We start from the raw sequence: 26,639 nt of genomic DNA, 5'->3' as shown, positions 1-26,639 counted from the left end.
CACTGACTCTGCTGGCGTGTGATGGGGACGAGCTCTTTGGCTGACGGCGAGAGGCAGAAGATCCGTGATCCGTGTATTGTTGCTTCGCTCTCGGTGTAATCCTCGAAGGAACAGTTCACCCCTGCGGAAAGATCCGGGACGTTGCGGGCCTGCAGGACCAGCTGGCAGATCGATGGAGAACACAGACAAAGTCAAAACGCTTGGCCCACGTCCCCATAATTCATCTGCTTGTTTTTAAAATACACTCTACATGACATCTGCTGCTCCATATTGCTGTGAGTCTGCGAGCGCTCCATATAGTGCGCACACACACACACACACACACACACACACACCTGGACTTGGGCCATGGTGACAGAGATGTTGTTGGGCTGGACCGTGAGCTCCACACACTGCTCCTCTCTGGAGGCGAATCTCTGCGGCTCGTCGGCTCTCTCACAGCGATCGCGCCGAGAACAACTGAGAACACAGAGAGAACAGACTTACATTTCTACCAAAGGTCCATCCTCGAGCCCTTCAGAGTCTTAATAAACTGATGTTATCAACACTGGGAGGAAGCCTGTGTGAAGGACTTCACATTGTCATTAAAGCTGCTTGAACATTCGTTTTCTCCAGAAACATTCTTCAATACAGAGTTTCAAGCAGCTCCCTGATGAATCATAAATAAAAATGGAAAACTTTAAGCAAAAAAGCATATGAACCTGAGATATGAACCTGAGTACTTACCAAACAATAGACAACACATTTTTTGACATATTGATTATAATATGTTCAAAATTGAGTGTTATACGTCATCTAAAAGCCGGATAAATAATCTATCCATTGATGTTTGGTTGGTTATGAGGACAATATTTGGCTGAGATACAACTATCTGGAGTCTGAGAGTGCAAAAACATCAAAATACTGAGAAAATCATCTCCAAATGAAGTTCTTAGCAATGCATATTACTAATCAAAAATTAAGTTTTGATATATTTATGTTAGAAAACGTTCAAAATATCTTCATGGAACATAATCTTTAGTTAATATCCTAATGATTCTTGGCGTAAAAGAAAAATCTATTATTTTGACACATACAATGCATTTTTGGCTATTTCTACAAACATACCACAGAGACTTAAGACTGCTTTTGTGCTGCAGGGTCACAAGTGAATTATTTCGCTTACTTCATTCATTTAGATCATTTGAATAATTTAGATTTTTTTGTTTCGACCTAGTTTTTTTTTATGCTTTGCAAAAAAACTAATAAATAATCGAATATAATAATATAACAAACTGAGATGTTGCATTTTGATCATGAGAATTTGGGATAGTTCGCATAATTGTCATGAAAATAATGAAACTGGAATGTAACACATCTTGATGCTTGAGGCTTGGGATTGCATTTATAAAGGTTTCGCCTGTATAATAGTGAATGTGTTGAATATCTCGGTGCCTATGGATGGAAGTCTTTTTTGTCTTTTAATGATCTTTTAAGCACAGTTCAGTTCTCGGTCTGGGCTGAAATCCTGCTAATGTTTCTCTCGTGAGTGAGATCAGAGCCTCAGCGACCCGTCTCTGTGAATCAGAATTAATGCTTCAACAGTGTCTTTATTCTGCAGCCTGAGGAAGAGTTTGATCCGCCGATGTGCAAACACACGGTTAACCACATGCAAAAACACAGACGCTCGGAAAACAAGCCCCGGGTGACAAATGAAGAGTTAAAGTCTACTTATTCATGTCTGTCAAATTACATGTAAACTTCAGACTGGTAAAAGGAAATGCATCTATGTAGATATTTGTACCACTGTGACGTGTGTGTGTGTGTGTGTGTGTGTGTGTGTGTGTGTGTGCTTACATGTTGTGGAGGACACACCAGCCGCAGTGAGGGTCTCTGGAGCTCAGACATTCAGAGCAGCTGCTGTACTGAGAGCAGCGCTCCACCGGCACACGCGTCACCTGCACACACACACACACACACACACACACAGACAGAGAAACACTGCAGTCACACACTGTGTGTACGTGTGTGTGTTTGTGCATAGAGAAAGCACAGAATCTGCTTCACACATCCTGAATCATTTGACAGATGCCACAGAGATCAGTGTTTGATTGACAGGAACCCTGAAGCTCTCCTGCTGAAAACAGAACAATGTGTGTGTGTGTGTGTGTGTGTGTGTGTGTGTGTGTGTGTGTGTGTGTGTGTGTGTGTGTGTGTGCGCGTGAGAGGAGGAAGAGCAAGCAGAGGATTGAGATGGAAGGAAAGAGGGTAGGACACAAGAGAAAAACAGTTTAATGCTAGAAAAAAGAAAGATAAATAGTAAAGAAAGAGTGAAATAAAGAGGTTAAACTAAGAAAATGCAACAATTAACAAAAACATTTGAATAAGTAGAATGAAAAAAAATTGAAAAGAGTGAAATAAGTGAAATTAAACTATGAAAGTACAAAAATGTGTGAACGAAAACCAAGCATGAAATAGAAAAAAAAGAATGAATGGAAGTACAATGAACAAAAAGCATAAAGAAGAATATATGAACAAAATAAAGTTTCCAGAAATGTATATAGAAATCAATACAAAAAAAAGAAACAACTAAAATGTATTTAAAAAAAAGAGTGAAAAAATTAAAGTACAAAAACATGAACAAGTGTGAACAAAGTATGAAAAATAAAGAGAATGAGTGGAAGTATGAAGGAATACACAAAAGTGAAGTGAGAAAGAAAATGAACAACTGAAAGTATGAAGTGTGTATGAGAGAAAAACAACTGACAGAGACAAAATTCATCAGTGAGTGTGTGTCAGATGATAATAACTGTCTCACGTTACATCTGAAGGCAAATATAAACTCAGAGTGCATGATGGGAAATACCAGCCTATAAATCCAACCTAACACACACACACACACACACAGTTTACAGAGTGAGAAACAGTGATGGAGGGATGAAAACCAATGGAGAGGAAGAACAGATGGTGAGGATGACAGGGTCAGAGGTGTGTGTGTGTGTGTGTGTGTGTGTGTGTGAGAAAAACAAAGCATAAAAGGGCAAAGAAAATCAACATGCAATAAAGGCGCACTGTTTGACAGACATTCAAAATTAACTTGTCATTTTCAAACATGGTGAAACTCATCATGTAACACACACACACACACACACACACACACACAGACTCGTGAGCAGCCGCCAGCGCCGTTCATCTGATATTCAGAGTGTTACTCTGCAGCCTGCAGCTAAAACAGACAAAATGAATTCAAGAAAAATGACACACACTTCAACAGGTGATGATAGAGTGTGTAAAACACAAACACACACATTCTGAGAGATGAGGAAGAACTCCGAGCCTCAGGCTTCACCTGTCAATCAAAGATGAGACACGATGATGATGCGTGTGTGTGATGTCATGTGTAACATGAAACCCACCCACCCTCAAGAAGACACATAATAAATAAATACTCTTACCAATCCCAAACTTTTAAACGGTGTATATTTTGCAATAGATATTAATACAAATATTTATTATCTATCGAAAATGACTATAAAATCAATAGTGTTACATCGTATTAGCACTTTATATTCAACTACAATTTGCAATGCTTTATGGGAGGAGAAGTTTGTTCCGTCACAAAGGAATTTACGTGCATTTCAAATACTTTGAAGAGTCATTGCATACATCTTAAAGATTTTTTTAGTGTGAAAGCTAAGTCCATCTGGTGTGTGTACATAATAGAAGATCGTGTTCTGTGTGAACTGCTCCTAAAGCAGAAATAAGAGAAAACCTCCTCTCTCTCTTCCATTACTGTCAGTGTGTTTTAGTAAAAACATTTCAACCAATCAAGAGGCTTTTAATACAGACTCTACACACACACACACACACACACGATCAATACTGAACCACACACACACACACACACACACACACACACACACTTCTGAAGTTCTTAATTGCAGTAAGACTGGATGATTCACTCGCTGCTGATATGAAGGATTATGGGATTAACTTTACTCCAGATGATCAATGACTTGATTAGACCGAACAAAAAGGTTAAGACTTTAAAACACACAAGCTTACACACACACACACACACACACACACACACACACTCCTGTGTGTCCATGTAATAACCTCCATCACAGCTTCTCTGTATTAAACCACAACTCTTTCATACAAGACAATCATCCGATTAAGAGCCCCCATCTACACTATTAGCATTTATTTCATTCCCCGTTTATAATGTCCGACAAGGTCTTTTTTACACTGCATCTTTAAGACTTCTATATGCAAATAACTCTGATCTGATTCGCCAGCCACATGCATATTTCCACACAGCCGTTTTGACGTGCCACTTCACATACAAACGTCTAATTGAATATGTCTTTATTTTAATGTAATACAAAATCATTTTCATCAGTGAGTAGGGCACAGAGAAGCTTACGTCCATTTAGATTTCGCTCAAGATTCTGATATGCAAATGTAGGCGGTCAAATGTTAATGAGCTGTGATGTCATCGCCATGATGACAGTTAGTTTTTCCCTCTTGGTTTACGCAGCTGTGACTGAGGAGGGAGTTTATAGTGTTTTATAACTGTTCGAGTGTCATCCAGATGTGTCTATTATCTGGTTTCAGCCCAGGAGACAGGCGATCCAACACTTTTTAATTAAGCACTGGAGAACAAGAGGTCAAGTTAAATTATCTGTCAGGGCTTTAAATAGAATTTTTGCAGAGTGCCGCCTCAAACTCCGCCCACCGTTTTCATTATCCTGTGAAGAAAAGCATAGAAACGGGAAAAATAGAAACTGACAGAAAACAAAGAGACAGGGAATTTTCTTCTTACGGGAGACACCATTATCATGGTTTTAAACACCACATAAAATGTCAAAATCATTACAAAAGTCATTTAAGGTGGTAGTGTGATATTTCTGCTTTACTAGCATCACCCAACAGAAGAGCAGGAATGAGTTTTCAAACTCCCATCTCTCATTGGTCAGTTAAACTGATAGCCCCGCCCCAAACTCACATGATTGGTCAGAAGTGGGGATGTGCAAATGTGTATGTGTGGCTCAGCCAATCAGAATTCAGAGTCCGTTTTAAAAATCCTTCACAGTAGTGCTGTCAAACGATTAATTGTGACTAATCGCATCCAAAATAAAAGTTTTTGTTTGCATAACATATGTGTTTTCTATGTATATTTATTATGTATAATATATATATATATATATATATATATATATATATATAAATACACACACATGCATGTATACATTTAAAAAAAATGTGTCATTTTTATATATTAAATATATTTATAATATAAATTATATGAATATAGATAGCCTATAGACGTAAAAACTTTCAAAAGATATACTGTATGTGTGTGCATTTATATATAATAAATATACACAGAACACTCACATAATTTATGCTAACAAATACTTTTATTTTGGACGCGAATAATCACGATTAATCATTTGACAGCACTACTTCAATCATCTTGTATACACACAAACAAAAAAAACACTATATATATATACATACATACAGAGGGTGATCGATAAATGAATAATTAATTATATTAATACAGCAGAAAGTGTTTTAATAAGAATAAAGATATCTTGATTTCACTGTGGAAGAAGTTGCATAAATAGCAAAAAAGCAAGCAACCGATAACATGTCTTATCATGATTATGCTCAGTTAAAACTAATATAAAATCATAATTTGAGAAATGATACCCACTAAAGCATTTAATTAATAAAAATACATTATGTCACTAAGTGAAACCAGGATGCATCTGTCGAACATGATCATTGCTCAGTGTGCACTGATGTGAAATAGTTGCATGAAAACTTCTGGTTGCATGAAGAGCTTTTGCAAACCCTTCGTGGAGCACCACCACGGGTTGGAAACAATGGGTTATGCACAACAATCATGCATCTTATTTTTAGGTCTCAAGTTTTTTTTCCCATCAATTGCAATACATTGTTGTAAATCATAATTTTTGGTGTTGTAAAAGCCAGTGTGCTCACCTGTCTGTCGGTGAGTGTGTAGATGAACTGCAGGTCTGGGCTGAAGAGTGTGTCCCGCAGCACCGGACTGCCCTCGCTCACCGGGACGCTCTCGTACAGCAGCGCCGGCCGCGACGGACTCACCGAATTAACCAGAATCTGACAAAACACAAGCCACAGCAAGACCATTAACATCTCATTAATACCCCATAACACCAGACCAAACGCTTGGATCATGTGAAAACACCAGCATCATTACAGTAATGACATCAGAGCATCAGGACACAAACGCACGCTAATCATCTGAGTCTGCGTCTCTCAGGAGAGAGTCACGAGCGGATCAAATCCATCTCTCCGTAGCACTACAGGAGGATTAGATGCATTAGCCGCTAATTGAATCATACAATGAAGTATTACAGCACATTCATACAGGCTTACTGCACCAATCACACACAATCCTCTTAGAAACACACCTCGCTTTACATGAGGACTTCAAAACAAACGTCTTCACAAAGGTCATCTGGAATCACCGGCTCTCCATCAAATGCCAAAGAATTCTCATTATTAATCATTATGATTCAGTCAAACTCTGTGCTAACGAACCAATTAGCAACTTTCTATTCTTCACAGTTTGTATTCATCACATGCAGCACAACTGTTTTCAACATTGATAATAATCAGAAATGTTTCTTGAGCAGTAAATCATCATATTATTCTGATTTCTGAAGATCATGTGACACTGAAGACTGGAGGAATGATGCTGAAAATACAGCGGAGCATCACAGAAATAAATTACACTTAAACACAGATTCACACAGAAAACAGCCGTTTGAAATTGTAATAATATTTCAAAATTTTTAATGTATTTTTGCTCAAATACATTCAGCCCTGGTGAGCAGAAGAGACTTTTAAAAGAAAAAATAGCACACTTTAGAACTGTAGTATACATTAAAGCACAGATTTCAGTTATTCACAACAAACATCTCTGTTTGTAATCTACATTAGAAACACTCGACACACAAGTGAATGATGACAGACTTCTCATTCAGATACAGTGTGCATATATGAGTGTATGAATGTAATGAGACCCGGGGGAAGTATATATTACTAATGTAAATCTGATCTGGCCGTCCGTGCATGCTGAACACATCCATCTCTTCTATTGCTCTCAGTCTCTGACGGTGATGAGGTGATCGCTCTCCTGTGAACACACACGCTTCTGCGCTTCAGCTAACAGGATATGAGGAGAGAGTATCTGTAGAGTCTGTTAATATAGCAACATTTCATCTCAAATCACTTACACACACTGAGCATACATGAATGAGCAATACACACATCCAATCCAGTTTTATTGCCATTACAGAGCCAATGAAGGGAAGATATTAAAACAAGCTGCCTGGGATCATGCTGCAACACACCAGTGTCATTTTAATATCATTGACATACTATAGCAGTTTTGAATAATTTTAAATTTGGTTTTATTTTTATATTTTCCATTTTCATTTTAGTAAAAGTTTTCATAATATAGCATAGCTATACAGTTTAATAGGTTTTTTAAATTGTTTTTATTTTTAGATTTTCCAATTTTATTTTAATTTGTAAAAAAAAAAAAAATTTTGGTTTGTTTTTTTCACTTTTTCACAGTTTTTGTTGTTTTCTTTAAATACATATAGTTTTTTTGTTATAAATTGAATATTTTCTGTTTTCATTTTCATTTTAGTAAAAGCTTTGCTAGTTTTTTCTTTAAATGTCTATATAGTTTTCTGAATGTTTTTATTTTTGTATTTTCCATTTTCATTTTAGTAAAAAAAAAATCTTTAAATCTATATTTTTTTTATTTTTTTTAATTAATTTTGTATTCTTTAAATGTCTATATAGTTTTTTTTTTTTTTACTAAAACATTTTTCATTTTAGTAAAAGTTTCAGTATTTTCATTTTTAAATACATCTATATAGTTTTTATTTAATTATTTCTTTTTTTTCTATTTAATTTCAGTTTTTTTATTATTATTATTTTAGCACATGGGTTAGGATGTTGAGTATTAATTTTTTAGTATAAGTTAAACTGAGAAATGCTATCTTGGCAACTATTAGTTGCATTAAACAAAATCTAATAAAATACATTAAAAATTAATGATTTAATCGATAATTCAAGATTTCTTTAAAACCAAAAAATGCCATCAAGTCCTGTTAGGAAAGTTGCTGACTTTGAGCGTTTACACGATCACAATACGTCCCAAAAACTAGATAAGATAAACCTGAAATATTTATAATTTCAAATGCATGTGACTCTGCTGTGTGACATGTTTCATGTGTTTATATGCATAAATCAGAATCTGATGGTTTCCAGATGATGCTCACTTTCACAGATGTGACACTGACGGATCTGTGCTTCCCAGAACTACAGGAAGTCAAATAAACACAAGTCCGGATGAGAAACACACCAGTATCTGCTCTAGACGTGCACTCAAGGGAACACGACAGGGTAAGCATCATCAACTAAAACTAGAACCATAAAAAACATTTTCACTTCATGATAGAGAATAAACATCAAATTAAATTAAATATTTAAAATAACCTTATTGGTAGATGGAAAAGAAAACACTTCTCATTTTAAATTAAGTTGAAGTACTAAAATGACTAAAAATGTAACTGCAAAACTGCCAAACAAAAGTTAATTTAAATGAAAATTTGAAAATGCATTAAATTATAATGCAATATATAATTAAAATTGAATATAAAATATTAACAAAAACAGTAACCGTATATCACTAGTACTAAATGAATGCTGTTAGATGCAGAGTCTGTGTCGTGTGTTTAGGCACCAGGTTTACGTGATTCAGGGTTCAACCCGAAAGTGCTCAATTTGCCGTTTTTCTGCAGATGTGGCCCTTTTGTGTCAGTCTGAACCGGGTGAAGATAACAAACATAAACACTGCATGAGACTTGACCTACTTCAGACAAACACAGCTCTAAGCGTCGCATGAAATGGTGAACTGTGGGTCAGACAGTCTGCTCTTAAAAGGGAAACTCTTGGCTATAAAAGCATGAGAAGTGCACCAGACCTCAGGCCTAAGCTGGTGCTGGTGTGGTTATGACTGGTTCTGATGTGCTGATACTAACGGCTGTGATCTCACACGGACGGTGATACTTGCTGATGCGGTTTCATGTTTTGTGGTGACTCCAGACTTCATGCTTTTGCCTTTAAACATGCATTAATAAGTTTAACACACATTCAGCTGCACACAAACTCTCACGAAATATTAAATCAAACTGATAGAGAAACCAAAACACATGCACAAGGCCACATCGTCTAGTGCCTCTGCATGATAAACACACACAACACACACACACATACCAGAGACACAAATAACACAAACACAGGAAGAGAGAGTGTGTGTAGATGTAAAGACGCGAGCGTTATGTGAAAGTGGCGTTAAATATAGTGTGAACTGTTGGTCCACACATAAACATGATTGTGTGTTTACACCACTACACTCTGTGTGTGTGTGAGTGTAATCTGCAGTCACTAGAGGACTGGTCTTCCTCAGGGAGACGTGGGTGATTACCAAAGCAACGATGCCTAAAATGAGTGTTTAAGGAAGCCAAGCGTAATTAAATGATGACATATTCCACTTCCTGTCCCCTGAAATCACTAAAGCATACACCCACACACATCCACACAACATCTGAAATGATCAGGAGGCTTTAAAAGAGATCAACAAATATATCAATTTACCGATATTTTCCCCAATATTTAAGCATTTTATAATAATTGGATATCGGTTTTGTAATATCGGATTCACCGATAAACACCGTCATCTTGTGGTAAGACGAGACGGCAACAGCAGCATGCAGGTACAGGCTGTAGTTAGTAAACTTTATCTAAAATAACAGCCAGTTATGCATAAATTAGATGCATTACATAAATGCCTGATATGTAGTTTATGCAGCTTGGCTCTAAGAAATAGAGACCAACTCACGGAGTCATGTTAAATAATCCATCAAGTCCTGTCCCAACAAAGACGTTACTTTGCTTGAATTAATACGTAGCCATGAATGAGTGCATGTTGGAAATAAAAGCACTGAATTTAATTATCTCTCTCTGTTGTCTATGCTCATCGTTATTCTCGTGAAGTCGGAGTCACGCAGATAATCCGCCAAGATCCCAATAAAGACGTAACTTTGCATGAGTTAAATAATACAGCGGTGAACGAGTGCATGTTGGAAAAGAAGCACTGAATTTAATTCTCTCTCTGTCGTTTGAGCTCATCATCAGTCTTGTGAAGCTGCTTTCATAATGCGGTTCACTCAGGGTTGATGTGGTTGACGCTCAGGAAATGCTTCAGCACGGCCACAGAAAATAACTTTTAATATATATTTATACACAAACACACATACGCACACATAAATATATATTTCTAAATGACTAGTGAAGTCACAAGTCTCAGTAACACTGAGTTTACAGTAACGTGTGGAGCAACAGGACACACACACACACACACACACACACAAACACACACTTACACACACACTCAGCTGTGGCATGTGGCAGCTGTGTGTTGACAGCTGGGTGGTCGCCAGGCAACCAGGTGGGAAACAGATGCTGCAGCTGCGGTCTGGCCTGTTGCCACGGTAACAGCAGGGGGCATCGACCCCTGGAAGCAGCACAAGTGTCGAAAGTGAATCCGATGAACAGTGACTGAACTCACAGCGAGTGTTTAGAAGTTCATCAGAGCGACCACAAGCCAACGTCAGCACCGCCAATTAAGAGTGAAGTGTGTATCGATCCACACGTGTGTGTGTGTGTATGAGAGAGAGAGAGAGAGTAATTAACAGCGCTCTAGGGGTGTCTGGAAGGAAGTTTCTTGGGGTCAAAAGAGAAGTGAACAGCATTTCGATGAAGGCAGAGAGGTTCATTCACTGTGTCTTACAGCTTCATTTATCAAATTACACTAATTAGATGAAAAATATATTCTGCTGCCAAGAGACAGCTGATCGGAGTCAAATCTAACAAGTTAAAAAACTTAGTACCATCTCAACATTTTGAAATCTTGCTAAAATTACATGTTCAATTAAGATGGCACTACAGTAATGTCATGGCTTAATTAGGAAATAATCAAATTTGAATTAAATTAAAATAAAATGATCTTTTAATAAGACAAAATTAAATGAATGTGCAATGCTCTTCTTTAAAAAATGTGGAAACTGAATGTAAACAAAGTGGCTATAAAATAAGAGCAGAGATGCAACTAAATGATCACCATCTGATACCATCACAACAGCACAGTTCTGTAAGAGAGGTGATGTGTATAAACAGCTCTTCCTTGAGGAACGGATCGAAACAATAGAAATGAATCATGGGAACTTTCATGTTCTGGGAAAAGGAGTGTTTTCCAGAGAAAACCACTGGCACATAAAACGCCGTTAAAGTGATGGCAGAGATCTGATCAAAGGATTCGGAGGCAAGGACACACACACACACACACACACACACACACACACACACACACACGGGGACAGGAAGGAGCAGCAGTGGCTCATAACATACAGGAAGATGTTAATTCACTTCCACAAGTGTTCAGCACATGTCCTCTTTCAGCATTCCTCAAATCTCTGCTCCGCAGCATCACAAACAGCTCAAATACATCAAAACATTTACAGCTCAGGCTCCTCATCAATAAAATACAATCAAAAGTGCTGTTATAGTCAAATTAATTTAAGAACTTACAGTAAATAATGGGCATTACTGGCAAATCATGCACATAGAGCCATTTGATCTGCAAAAATGAAATGAAATAAAACAAAATACAATATAATGAATAGAATAGATTATAACATAGAACTGTTAAAAGTCCTAATTGTCAATTCATACATATTTGCTCTGCATAAAATTGTAAAAAAATATGAAAAATAATATTTTAATGTTGAAAAAATGGGAAATCAATGATTTTAAATCATACCAATAGTGATGGAGCACTTGCTCCCTACATAGGCAGCATTTTTAAGCGTTAGAGATGTGCTCCTGATGCGTCTCATTCAAGGAGTCCACCTCAGTTAGGATGCTGTCTATGTAGGGAACATACAGTGATCTCTCTCGTGTCTCACTGTTTTTGAGATGCTACGTACTGCAAGTGTGTGTGTGTGTGTGTGTGTGTGTGTGTCTGAGCCAACAGGTTGCTATGGTAACCCCTCCTGAATGGTTAAGCGCTGCTCGCTGCAGAACAGACTGGGATTAAACCACAGCGTGCTGGTTTGGTCCGTCCAGAGGAGAACTAGCCCCCGACTGAGTCTGGTTTCTCTCAAGGTTTCCTCTCCATTTCTGTCTCTGATGGAGTTTTGGTTCCTTGCCACGGTCTCCTTTGTCTTGCTCAGTCGGGGGACGCTTCATTTCAGGAAACATTGTTGCCTTGACTGCGCACACACACACACACACACACTCTGTTGAAACTGAGCTGGACGATGACATCACCGAATCATCAATGAACCGACTTTAGCTGAAAAATCACTGTCTGTTATTGTCATATCGCATTACTGACAAACTATGTTTCCTGTTTGACACTGCGGAGCTGCTTTTACACAAATCTGTACGGTATAAATGCATATAAATAAAGGTCAAAACAGGGCCGATGAACAGATCGATCAAAACGATTAGCTGGAGATCACAGCTAATACACGAGACAATTACACAGCAGAAATACTGGTGAGTGACACTGCAATTACTGAACCACACACACACACACACACAAACAAATCATTGATTACTCAGACAACAGTAGTGCATTGGTAACACACACAGATATATATACACACTGTAAATATGATACAATACAGACCCGAGTGTTATCTTGTGTCCTCTGGGGATTCACAGCGCTTTCCTAATAAGACATCCGTCTCCTGGCAACAGTTTCTATTAGCTAATTAACAGCCCAAATGAGGACATGCTTATTTTTGGCATCAGCAGCATGCAGAAGACTAAAAAGGACGGTTCACCCAAAAATGAAATCCTGTCATCTTTCACTCATGAAGCAGTAAACATAACAGCAGTCCGGAAGTGTGTGCATAATGAATAAACTGGGTTTGGTTCCTCACATAAAGCATCACACGAGCACACAAGACTTGGAGTATAATTCAGATGAGTCATGTGAACAACTGTAGCGATGCTTCAATGGTGATGCATGTATTTGTCATGTTTAAAGCTTGACAGTGCGACTTCTTTTGTGCTCCACAGAACAGAAAGACAAAGACATTGAGGTTTGGGGCAACATGAGAGTTTTGATTTTATTTCCACACACTTATAAACCGTCTGATTTCATCAAAAGAGAAAAGTATTAGTGCGGTAAAAACAGCTGTACTGTGATATAAAAGTATTATTGTTATTATATTTTCAAACATAATTTAAAACTTGAATTGGTTTTTATTTATTTTTCCTTTTATTTTTTTTATGCATCGGTTAATTATTTTTATGTAAAGCACTTTGAATTATTATTTTGCATGAAACATGTTTTATAAATAAACTTGCCTTTTATTAAAAAAAAATATATATATTTTACAGAGAATTTGCAAGTGTAATTTTTTTTTTTTTTTTTAGTAACCATATTGAAATCAGTAATCATAATAAAAAATAATAATGGCGTGTTTACAAAGAATAGTTTTTGGGTGAACTATTTCTCTAAAACAAAAAGGTTTGGAAATCCCTGTATTAAAAAATTTAAGTACAGCATCCGTAGTCCCACGTGTCCTTTATAGCATGTGTGCTTGTGCAGTTTGACAGCAGATGGTTGTATGTATACACTCCTCCATCCCACACACACACACACACACACACACACACACACACTCTCTACAGCAGAGCAGATGACATGCCTCCCTTCATTACACAGAGACAATACAGACACACACAAAGCGAGACGTCCTCATCTACGTGTCGTGAGATGTCTGTTAGCATGTTGTAGCAGCTCATCTCCTCTCGTTCATTGGTTCTCAGTGCTCCTCCGGGAGAGAAAAGCTCAGACAAACGCATGAATCCAGCACAGGAGGACGAGGACGAGGATGAGGACGAGGACGAGGTCTCTCTCCTCGGGGTGTTTACAGGCCCTCTCAACCCTGTCTGCTTCATGAACAACAGAAACGCTTGTTTTCCGCCGGCTCTCTGTAGTTTAGTCTGCTGGTGAACTCTGCTCTCCGGAGAGACACGAGGCATCAGGAGAGCATTGTTCCAGACAGAGAGAGAGAGAGAGAGAGAGAGAGAGACAGAGAGACAGACAGACAGAGAGACAGAGAGAGACAGAGAGAGAGAGAGAGAGAGAGAGAGAGAGAGATCTGGGACACCGTTACTGTCTCTAAACACAGAATGAACCCAACCAAACATATGCATTTGTGAGACTGCTCGATTAATCAAAATAAAACTGATAACAATATGGCTTAGTATATTTATTAAATTGAAAAGGCTGTGATTTGTTTAATTAAAAATATATATATTTAGCTGTGTGCGTTTCATAGTGAAGTGTGGCACTGTGTTCAATTACACACGAGCAGATCATGATCCAGTGATTACATCAGCTCGAAGCTTGTTTAATTTTATTTTCTTATTATATTTATTTTAATTTTACAGTGAAATATTACAATGGAAATACATATTTTGCTTAATACTTTTATTTAGTAATTATAACCATAATAAAATAATATTTAATAATATTTGTGTTTTTTTTACAGTTTTTTTCTAGTTATATTTATTTTTTATTTTAGAGAAAAATTATATTACATGTTCAATATTACAATGTAAATATTTAGCTTAATATTTGTATTTAGTAATTATATTTCACAAAATAATATTTAATAATCTATATTAATATAATTATTATTACATTTTACTATAAAAAATAAAAAATGTAAATTAAAATTAAAATATTAAAAATATTTGAAAGTCATATTGATATATAAAATCACAAAAATCTGGGTCATATTATACAACGCTACAAACAAACACTGCAAAGCTGTATTAAAAAAAGCACATTTTGTCAAGTGTCTAAAACCACTAGCTGATTTCATTTAGCTTCATTTACATATGCATTTGTCTCAACATGTGTCCACGTCCCTCAGCAGAGCGTGATTTGATTTTATCCACCAGGAACTGATTGGAAGGTGAAAAGTGTCTCTACACATTGCTCTTCAGTAGAAATAAAGAAAAACAAGGATTATAGGGTCAGTTTTGACTCCATGTTGACATTCAGCAGGAAGAGGTCATGTGACTGTTATTTGACATCCTTATTACATTCGCTGTGCTGTAGTGTGCTACAGAGCAATCACACACGTGTTCGACGCCGCTGAGGGTTTGACCTCAACTGATGGAGGGCCACAAACTATTACAAGCCTTTTCAGCTAAGAGCAGAGCAGTTGAAAATCTGGCACACACACACACACACACACTCACACTCCATCTGCAGTTATTATCCAACTAAACAATACATGCATGCTACCAAGAGAGGCACACACACACACACACACACACAGTAATTATGACAGAAGTCAAGAGTGTGTTTGAGAGACCCGTCTCTCTAACACACACACACACACACACACAACACACACACACACACACACACACACTGTGTGAACAAGAACTGTGAGAAACTTCCTCAAAATGTCTAGTTTTTCCTATATTTATGAGTAATAATAAGAGGGAAAGTAATCTATTTTGATGGGACTAAACCAGTGTTATTCTACTGTTCATATACCATTGTAGTATTTATTTATTTATTTATTTAATTTTATTTTACATTTTAGTCATTTTGTTGTTTTTGCCATACACACAAATTGCATTTGTGGCACAAAATAGCTTTTCTATGTAGCTTCCATTTAGTTTTATTTCAGCTTTAGTTTTAGTAATTTTATTATTTCAAATCTATCTACACAGTTTCAATCACATCCAAATCAAAACATCTGTGTTTTTCCCCTTAAACAGCTGCTGTAAAAACTCCACATCAAATTACTGTTCTTCTCTATTACTCTTGGCATCCTCGGAGAAATACAAACCCACCCAGACACCAGCGACTGATTGCAGCACTGCGTTTTTCTCCTCAACACTGCATTTATTTACACCTTTGTCAAATACAGTAACTAAAACAACCTTTCTCAAGATGTACCTACAAACTTTTGGTATAAATCTTCACTTTAAACATCAGTGAAGTTAGCGCTGGCACACAGTGGATCTGTCACTCCTCAGACATGGCGAGATGAACAATCAGGCCCAAACGAGACACACACACACACACACACACACACACACACACACACACACACACACACACACACAGAGTAAATCCTCTTTTCTCCCTGACTGAACTCTTCTCGGGTGGCCTCGACCGCTGCGCTCAGTCAGATGGCTCTTTTGGCCGTGATGTCCGGCTCTGTTGGGCTCCCATTGAAGAAGCGGCTCTCTAATCAAACTATGGATTTAACATTCAGAGAACGGCTCCTCCTGAACACTCAGAGCACATCCATCCAGAGAAATGAGCCCCACGCACAATGTTTGAACACGTCGAGTGCTTCTCCAGTCCTTCAGGTGATGTACAGCGCTCTCAAACACAGAGAGACTCTCAATGGACTTCATGAGAGCGCTTCATCTGAACCAGCAGCTCCACATCCTCAACACTTTCATCCTGACTCGAAAATATCATCAGGTGCGTTTGAAGCTGTTGGAGCTCATATATTAATACAATCCAGAAAATATCAGCTATATCAACAACAACCATCCACAGTACCCTGGGAATCCCACAGAATAACTACACATTATAACACATGCATAGCAACAGATGATCTACTAAACACTGAGGTGTTTCAGTGCCACTTCTAAAAGTGAAATGTTGTGTAGCACCTATTGATCATGGTAGAAGCACACAGATATAAAGACTGGACCGTGAACCTGAGACTGTGGATCAGATATTGATTGGTCTGAGGTGGAGCTCAGTAACACACACACACACACACACTCATGCATTAATATTTAATGAAGGTTAATCCTGAAACGTAAACCCTTTGCAGGACGAGACACATTCATTATGATCACAGTAAGTTCAGTGAAGCACTGCAGGTACAGTGTGTTATCATTCACATGAGCTTCACATATAAAACAACTCTTTAACAAGCATCTGTGTTCAGACAGAACTGAGTGTGACTGCAGCGCTATCGGCCCCACGAGACACACACACACACACCGTCAAAAACAAAGCCGCTTTGCTGCTGCGGCATTTTCCTACTAAACCACAGTTTCCACACACACACACACACACACACACACACACACAGCTAATGAACTAGCTGGTAAAGATGCAGTCACTGCATCGCTTCATCCTGACACTATTACAATAACACACACCTCAGAGAAACACCATAACACACACACACACACACACACACACACACACACACACACACACACACACACAGATTAATGTCAGAACAGCTGGCAAAATCTTTACATGAAGAGTGCACTATTAAACAGAGACAGTGTGTGTTTCTGTATGTGTGTGTGTGTGTGTGTGTGTGTGTGTTTGTTTTCACCTGAAGAGACTGAACACAACTGAAGAAGGCTATCATAGAAACACAATGATGAAGAAACACAGAAAGACCTGATGTACAGATGTGTGAAGATGCAAAGATGGACCTTTTGACTTGACACAAAGAACACAAGTTTAAATGTTATAGTGCTGCTAGAAAAAAAAAAAGATATGAATAAATATGTGGATATGACATATCTGAAATTATTTTATTGTTTTACTTGCACAATACACGAGCATTTATAAACATTCACGTTATACAAAGTTGCATGGGAAGCTATTCAGAAGTAGCTCTGAATATGGGTCATTATTGAGAAGTATTTAACTGCTGAAGCGGACCAATCAGAATCAAGTATTACAGAGAGGGTGTAAAAACATTATTTATTAATGCATTTATTATTTATTAACTGCAGGGGTTTTTGCGTTCATGAAAAATAGATAAATTATACAAATGAATAATTTTAAAATAAGAATGTAAAATATATTGCCTTATTTAAAAAAACAACAAAACATTATATTTGTTTACCTGAACGTCATGTGATCATTAACCAACATCGGAAAACCACAAACATGCAAATGTTTGTAAGTTGATGGAAATCTAGTAATTTAATTAAATCAAAATAAATGTAAAATTAAAATCAAAAATTACAAAAGAAACAACAAACAGAAAAGTCCAAATAAAAATGTATGAATTAAATATTTGACTGGATTACCTGTATGTCAAGTGAAAATATAAGAATGTTAATAAATTAACTACTATTAGTTACTGACAAATATGAATCCCAGTGTGGACTTAAATTCAAAGGAGATCAGCCGACAAGGAATCCATGATTTTGTGCATGAAATAAAAAATAGTGCAATAAAAAACTTAAAAAAAAAACGTAACATTTTGTTTATAATAACGTAATGGATGAATAAATCACAATAATAGCAGCAACATGAATTAAGAAAGCAAAAAAAGTCTATTTTGATTTTATATTGGCTTTACACACCTCCAAAACCATCGGTGAACAAACCTCAGATTAAAGAACATGTCTCACTGCTGAAGATCACGTGATCTACTCAGACAGGAAGTCACACAAGCTGCAGTTATTGTTAGATTTCTCACCTACAGCACAAAAACACCTCAAGCTTCATCTGAGTGTGTGAGTGTGTGTGTGTGTGTTCTTGTTTTTGTGTCATATCAGGAAGAGGGTGACCTATGAGGACATAACCCATGTCCCCATTTTTTAAAAAGCTTATAAATCATACAGAATGAGTTTTTTTGAGAAAGTAAAAATGCACAAAGTTTCCTGTGAGGGTTAGGGTTAGGTGTAGGGTTGGTGAAGGGACATAGAATATACAGTTTGTACAGTATAAAAACCATTACACCTATGGGATGTGTGTGTGTTGTTAAAGTTCTCAGAGGCCATCCCTCAGAGCAGCATCTCATTAATATTTCAGCACATCTGAAAAGATGACAAGCTTTCTCTCTCCATAACTCAATGGTCCTGTCCGGTCTCAGTCTCTGACCACACACAGAACAACTGAATAGATTTAAAAGTCAAAGAGGAAAGTGTGTGTGGTTAGTCTGACTCTCATCCTGTTTGATTCCAAAACTGAAACACCCCAACACACACACACACACACACACACACACACACTGAGAGATGTGTCTTTGTGCTGATCTCATGTCTGAATGTATGTGCGTGTGTGTGTGTGTGTGGGTGTGTAATGAACAAAATATGTTCCTGCTCATTTTATTGTTAACTAAAATATTAAAATATTGTTTTTCTTAATTTAAATATAGTACAATCAATTGCAAATTATCTAATAAAAAAACTTGAGAAAATTAGAACTTGCCTAAGTAATAAATTAAATAATAAATTAGACCTTAAATAAGAAAGTTGCACTAAAGTACTAACATCACTAAAGCTGAATTAAAATAATTACAAAAGCACATAAAATGACAAATTTAAATAAAAATGTAAAATTAAAAAACTAATTCAATATATTAATAAATAGTATATAAATAATGGGATATAAATAATGCTAAAATAACACAAAACAGACAAAAAACAGCTTAAACGTAGCCCTATAATTACAATCAGCGTCACATGAATGGAGTCACAACAAACTACACTGATCGAGAGTGTGTGTGTGTGTGTGTGTGTGTGTGTGTGTGTGTGTGTGTGTGTGTGTGTGTGTGTGTGTGTCAGCATGAACACCATCAGTACTGGAGGAGATGATGCTGTGAATGAATGAAAAGAAAGCGAGCATTAACTGAGATGATCTTCTCATTCATTCTTCTGCATGAGATCCTCTGGAAGCTCCTCTCGTTCATGGAGACTGTAATTGAATTTACATCCTACATCACGAAACATAATCGGCAGAGCACAATGAACCTGACAGCTGTCAGAGATCCAGTACTGCAGTAATTGTACTTCATTACTACACTTAAGTATTATTTTGGTGAACGTGCACTTATGATACTCAATCAATACTGAAACTGAATACTCCTGGTCATTTAATGCTAAGAGGAATAAAAACCATACCATTTCTCTTCAGAGTTTCAATTAGATACTCAAAGAACACCGTGCTTCTATCACAGGTCATCATGGCTTAAATCTTTTACAATATTAGTCAGATAAAAGCCAGTAAAATCTCACTGACATTTCAACTTATGACATTTGAAACATCAATTAGTCAATATATATATATATATATATATATATATATATAAATATTTTATTCACTACAATTATGTTTTAGAGTTAAAGTAAGCGTTGCTTAAATGTTACATAAACCTGTAATTCTCTACTGCTAGCCAAACATACAGTAAAAATTTTTAAATAACTTATGTGAATATCTGTAAAACTAACTTATTTCTGTATTTTCAGCATCATTCCTCCAGTCTTCAAGTGTCACATGATCTTCAGAAATCAGAATAATATGATGATTTACTGCTCAAGAAACATTTCTGATTATTATCAATGTTGAAAACAGTTGTGCGGAGCAATATTTTTGTGGAAACAGTGATGCACTTTATTTTTCAGGATTCACAGATGAACAAAAAAGTTCAAAAGAACAGCATTTATTTGAATCTGAAATATGATGTAACATTATAAATGTCTTGACCGTCACTTTTGATGAACTGAATGCATCCTTACTGAATTAAAGTATACATTTCTTCAAAATAAAAAATCTTTCTGACTAGAATGGTAGCGTACAACAAATGAAACCAAATGCCCAACACACACACACACACACACACACACACACACACACACACACCATCCACAACACACTGCAGAACAGCAGACGAACAGATGCTGACTGTCGAACCGTACACAGTGCCATCTGTAATAATCCGTCACCGTCTAATCTACACGGATGAATCAGAGTTATAATCAATAATCATTCAAAGGCAAGCGCACCAGAGTGAATCAGTGTGTGTGTGTGTGTGTGTGTGTGTGTGTGTGTCCTCAGACAGATCTCATGCGGAGCTGCTAATTACAGACATGTCGAGCTCAGCACAACACACAAGACCCAGCAGCGCCGCTATGTGCACACACACGTGTGTAATTAACCTCCGCAGCTCCAATCACAGCCAACACTTTGAACTGCATGTAAGAGAAGCGATGATACAGCATTCCTCTGTGTGTGTGAGCTTTGATCCAACAACCCAGTGTATTCCCAGAATGCATCACTCATCTCTCTTTTATTATAATTTTCTGTTTTTACTCTTTTATTAAGTCAAGTGTCACTATTACTAGTACCCAGTCATTTCATTTTGATGCATTTTACACTTTCTTTTATGCATTTGGAGGATGCTTTTATCCAGTTCATGCATTCCCTGGGAATTGAACCCATGACCTTGGTGTTGCCAGCGGCATGCTCTACTGTTTGAGCTACAGCTGAACAAAAGTTTTTAAAAAAATGTAAGGAATCATTCATGCATGGAGTAAAAACTCAACTTCAGCATTAAGTGTTAAATGTGTTTAACATATTCTGACTACTTTTTAGATTACGTTTTATCTAACTTGTTTTAAACTTGCCATTAAACGTACTATATTGATATAAAAAAGCAAAGAGAAAGAAGTTAAATTAATTGTTTATATCATCAAAAAATGAATTAAAAATAACATTAATCCAGCGTTTCCCCAAACTGAGCTTAATGCAAGAACTGCAGTGGGTCTGTGGGATAAAAGCCAATAATGAATTAAATCTTAAATTTAAATAAATGAATTCGATTTTTTTGTTTTTTCTCTGACACAGTTTTAATGACTATATGTAGATTTTAAGTGCATCATGCAACTTGCAGTTTTTTGCTGATTAAGAAAGAACAGAAGACTTCATATTATAACATAAAATATATTTGTGCGAAAGTGTGACAAGCTCCAGCAAAACAGACACTATTTTTGGAATCAGCACCTTAAAATGAGTGAGAAACAAGTGTTGGTTTTTGTTCAGTAAACATGATGCAGGGCAGTGTAATAGAAAACACCACTAATAACAGTGATTTAAACCGTGTAGAAGCATGCATCCACTAATACTGGCCATTACTGAAAATATTATTAGAAAGAGTGATTGAGAGAGAGTGAGAGAGAGAGAGAGAGAGAGAGATCAAGTGACTCCATAAACTGTCATCTGTCGAGGTCATGGAGTTCAAGAGGTCAGTGGGTCAGTAGATCAATCCTAAGCTTACAGGGAGTTTACCTTCTAAAAACAGCAAAGCTCAAGTCAACCCTCAGGATTAGCGTCTGATGACACAATATGCATCAAAATCATTGCTTGTATCCGTTTTACTTTACAGTTGACACTGAAATCAGGGTGTGAGGTAAAAAAAGGAGACACAAACACCTGCTACTGACACTCAAGAGTCAAGACCAGAAAAGCTCAAAGGAGGAATCCGCAGCAGTTTGTATGGAGCCATAATTAACAACATTAGTAAACCGAGGGGGGTGAGGGGGGCTGGCCGACTTTACTGTGTGCTCGGCTCAGTTGGCCCGTCCATCTGTTGTCGATTTGACCAGAATGCATCGTCTAGCGCATTAGACCCAGACGGGATGAGCTCAAGACGAGTTCCTCGTGCCCAGCGGGACTAATCCAGCTTCAGCATCGCCTCACACTCGCCAGCAACCACCAGCTAAAACACTCCTAACCAGGAGCCACACACAGCCATTTCAGACACCTAGTAACATGTCAGTTTTCACTAAAGGTGAAAAAGCAATCACAACAATTATTTTACCAAATGTTGATGTTTAATTTTCAATTATGTGGAGTTAAAGAAATGACTTGTCCATACGTAAAGAATCTCTCAAGGAGGAAGAAATTGCATTTAATATCTTGTCACTTTATGCATGGTTGGAACTACAGTAAGATCCTGTTCACCACTTAAAAGTAAACTTAACGCTTATTTCAAAAGGCCAAGAAAAAAAAAATGTATCCTGGATGAATTGCAAGAGATGCAACAAATATGAGGCGATTTCCGAAGGCAAAGTGTAAGAAAACAAGCAGTTAAGAGTATATATAAGTGTAGTGGTCAACCGATATAGGTTTTCTGAATAGCCGATATATGATATCATTAAAGATTAACAGTTGCTGCAAATAAATGTTTATTTCATTTACATAATATTTACTTTTTTTTAAATGAATCCAATTGAAGACAAAAAATAATAATAATAAACGATTAAAAAAAATGCCAATTATCGGCCGATATATCGGTCAACTATTTATTTTATTGTACGAGGAGTACAAGCATCTTGAAGTTTTCTTCCAGTTATTTTGGCTCTACAAAAGTAGCCTGTTATATGCAGCAGGTAAGCACTCTTGTTTGTATTGCAAATAGTTTTATGATTTACTACACCTTTATTCCTCTGGTTCTTCAGCAGTGTTCGAATCTGAAATACGGCACATTTACAATAAATGGATTACTTCAGCATTGAAAATTTAGAAGCATAAGGGATTGTGAAAATGCTCAAGATCTGAAAACCACTTTCATACCAACCAATTAAAGCAAACTCTGATGCAAAACTGATTTGTGTTCACACCAAAATCATAAATGTGAAAAGTGTCCTAAATACTTCAAACAGACGAACCTGAAAACAACAAAAGTGAAAGATTGTTTGTGTGACTGAAGACACAGTGAGAGAAGAGTCTTTCTGTGGCTGACTGTCATACATAACATTAAGCTGCTGGATATTTCATTCTCATCTTCAGTCCATCTCTCAGGGATGGACAGAGTCTGTCCTCCATTTCACATCTCAGTGAATCCATCATGTGATGCTTTATTGAGTCCTTCCACTTCTGTGAGCCTCCGACACACACACACACACACACACACACACACACACACACACTTGATGCATGCAGCACATTACACACCTGAAAACCACAAAAATGAGCCATGATGCCAAACTAATATTTGAAAACCCGAGCCAATGCACACAGGTCCTCTAGCATCTAAAACACTATAGAAATGTCTCCAGCTGTTTTGAAATGTATACCATATTATCAGAAAATGCTGATAATCACAAGACGCCAAATGTCTAATATCACTGATATATCGGTCTACCACAATACGGGAACAAGAAAACAATGTGAGAGATCTGAAAACCACTTTCCACAATGCAACAATGCAATGTCTGTGTCATAACAAAGAAGGCTATCAACTTTAAACAATGAAAACCATAACGCAACGTCTCAATCATCTCCAAATGTCTGCAGTAAACATCTAAACCATTTAATATCTACTTACAGTCCCAAACACAACAGCTGAATCCAATCAGCATTCTTCAATGGATAATGACAAGCTTTAGTTTTAAAGGCAACGTTAAAATAGCATTTGCCATTGTTGACTTTAACCAACAGTTCACTGCTAAGTGATATCAGATGAATAGGAAAGCTGTTTCAGAAGCAGAGCAATTTGATAAATCTTTCAGAATATAAGCACATTAAGAACATGCATTAGGAAACTATTTTGACACTTTAACTAGTTGGTTGATGGTTTCCATTAATTCTGAAGAAGCAGAGCAACTTCATTGGAATGAAAAATGAAACCAATACTCTTTTTGGAATAATGTGGAAATAAGTCAGACATGCACGGCATCCGTTTTGATGTTTCCTTTAACAGATTTGTCAGTTTAACTGATGGGTTGATGGTTTCAACTTCTCATAACCCAACAATTCCCAACATAACAAATATATATATATATTTAAAAAAATTTGCTTTTTAAACCTCTTCAACTATAGCTTTTAATAATCTGCTAAGTCAAACAAAGAGGTTTCTAATAAAAAAATAAAAATAAAATAAAACCCTGCAATATACCAATAATGCATGCAAAGTATCAGAGAAACATAAAATGTGCGACTCTACGACACTTACCTTCTTCAACCGGCCGTTGCGTGTTCCTGCAAAAACCACCGTGTTTCCGCGGTAATCGTAAGCAGCTACCGAAGTCATTCCGTCGTCTTTGTCTATGAAGAGCGGGATGCCCTCGATGGTGCTGGTGCCCCCTAGAGGCTGGTTAAAATCCTGCCCGCAGAATTTATCATCGATCTGGAGAGGCTGGAAGAGACAAACAGAGGCAGAGTTAGAAAAGGGACTGCTCTTAAAGATCAGTGGCTTGGTCAGACGGACTGTCAGGGTGGGTTTTCCTAAAAACTATCAGCGGTAGACAGCTGTATGGTTATTTTTGACATGGATGACAAAACGGAAACGCAAGGTCACTGTATTGCAGGAAACTCTGGAAAGGGGATGTGAGGACATCTGTTAGATAAGTGATGTATAAGATTTGTTTATATTTTTGAAAGAAATCTTTTTCTGGTCACCAAGGATTTAATCACAAATACAGTACAAAAATGTGTAATATTATTATAACTTAAAACAGCTGTTTTCTAGGTGAATATCTCCTAAAATTTAATTTATACCTGTGATCAAAGCTACATTTTTAGCATCATTCCTCCAGTCCTCAGTGTCACATCATCTTCAGAAATCATGAAAATATGATGATTTACTGCTCAAGAAACATTTCTGATTATTATCAATGTTTAAAACAGTTGTGCTGCTGAACATTTTTGCGGAAACTGTGATAACATTTTATTTTCCAGGATTCTTTGATGAATAGAAAGTTCAAAATAACTTTGAAAATGAACAGAACAGCATTTGTTTGAAACATATTTTGTAACATTAGAAATGTATTTACAGTCATTTTTTTGTCTTTACAAAAAAGTATTTACTTTTTATCTCCTTGTTGAATAAAATAATTAATTTCTTTACTTTAAAAGTACTGACCTGAAACTTTTGAACAAATGCGTAGAACTTAAGTTCTTAAGTATTATCAACTTGGATATAGAAGTATTTTTACCTTTTATTAAACTGACTCGTTTGAATTGTAATATCTTAGAAAAAAAAAAGGTTGAAATTGCTCATTTTGACTAGATAAAGAAATGTAAACCCTAAGTTGCCACGACTTACTGATCATATCCGGGTTTTTTTTTGGGGGGGGGGGGGTTCTACAGAAGCATTTATTACTTCACCTGACAGCTTATTATAAATCATTATCAATATAATGTTCCTGTAGCTCAACTGGTAGAGCACTGCGCTAGCAAGCAAGCATGCGCAAGGTTGCGGGTTCGATTCCCCGGAAACACATGATATGTAAAAATTGATAGCCTGAATGCACTGTAAGTCGCTTTGGATAAAAGCTGCTAAATGCATACATTTATTTATTTATTTAAATTTATATACACAGAGATTCTCAATGGATTGTTTACTTCCAGAATCCCGTTCTGTTTTCTTGCCAGGGTACAGGAAGCTCCTCGCTGATGGCATCAGCGCCCAAAGAACTCCAGTGAAAGAACAGAACATGAATGCCATCCATTCACAAAATTCCACTCATTATCCACCACATATTTTGAAAGATTTTTGATCAACATCACTTAAAAGTTAAGAAAAAAAGTTTAAAAGGGCAAAATATTTTTGGCCAGCTAGCCACACTTTACAGCTGTACCTTGGAAAAGAAAACTCCTGAACTGTGCTAAATCTGACAAGACCTCCCAATAGTAACAATCCTAAAAGGTAAAAAAACGAGTCAAACTAAGGGTTTTGAAATTTTCTTTTAGGATC

General features: G+C 36.8%; 1 protein-coding gene across 1 annotated transcript in view; it reads right to left on the bottom strand.

The window, feature by feature from the left end:
• LOC113051011 (plexin-A1-like) overlaps positions 1 to 26,639 on the bottom strand; it is a 103,410-nt gene that overhangs the window by 52,482 nt on the left and 24,289 nt on the right. The window contains exons 3-7 of the mRNA XM_026214585.1: positions 24,897 to 25,079; positions 5,995 to 6,132; positions 1,837 to 1,937; positions 336 to 459; positions 8 to 161 (exon numbers count right to left, since the gene is read on the bottom strand). Of these exons, the coding sequence (XP_026070370.1) occupies positions 8 to 161; positions 336 to 459; positions 1,837 to 1,937; positions 5,995 to 6,132; positions 24,897 to 25,079 (700 nt within the window). The remainder of the gene's footprint in view (positions 1 to 7; positions 162 to 335; positions 460 to 1,836; positions 1,938 to 5,994; positions 6,133 to 24,896; positions 25,080 to 26,639) is intronic.

Source organism: Carassius auratus, chromosome 31 (assembly GCF_003368295.1).
Source record: "Carassius auratus strain Wakin chromosome 31, ASM336829v1, whole genome shotgun sequence".
NCBI lineage: Eukaryota > Metazoa > Chordata > Actinopteri > Cypriniformes > Cyprinidae > Carassius > Carassius auratus.
Note: the sequence above shows the minus strand (reverse complement) of the source record. Positions and strands in the feature narration are given on the sequence as shown.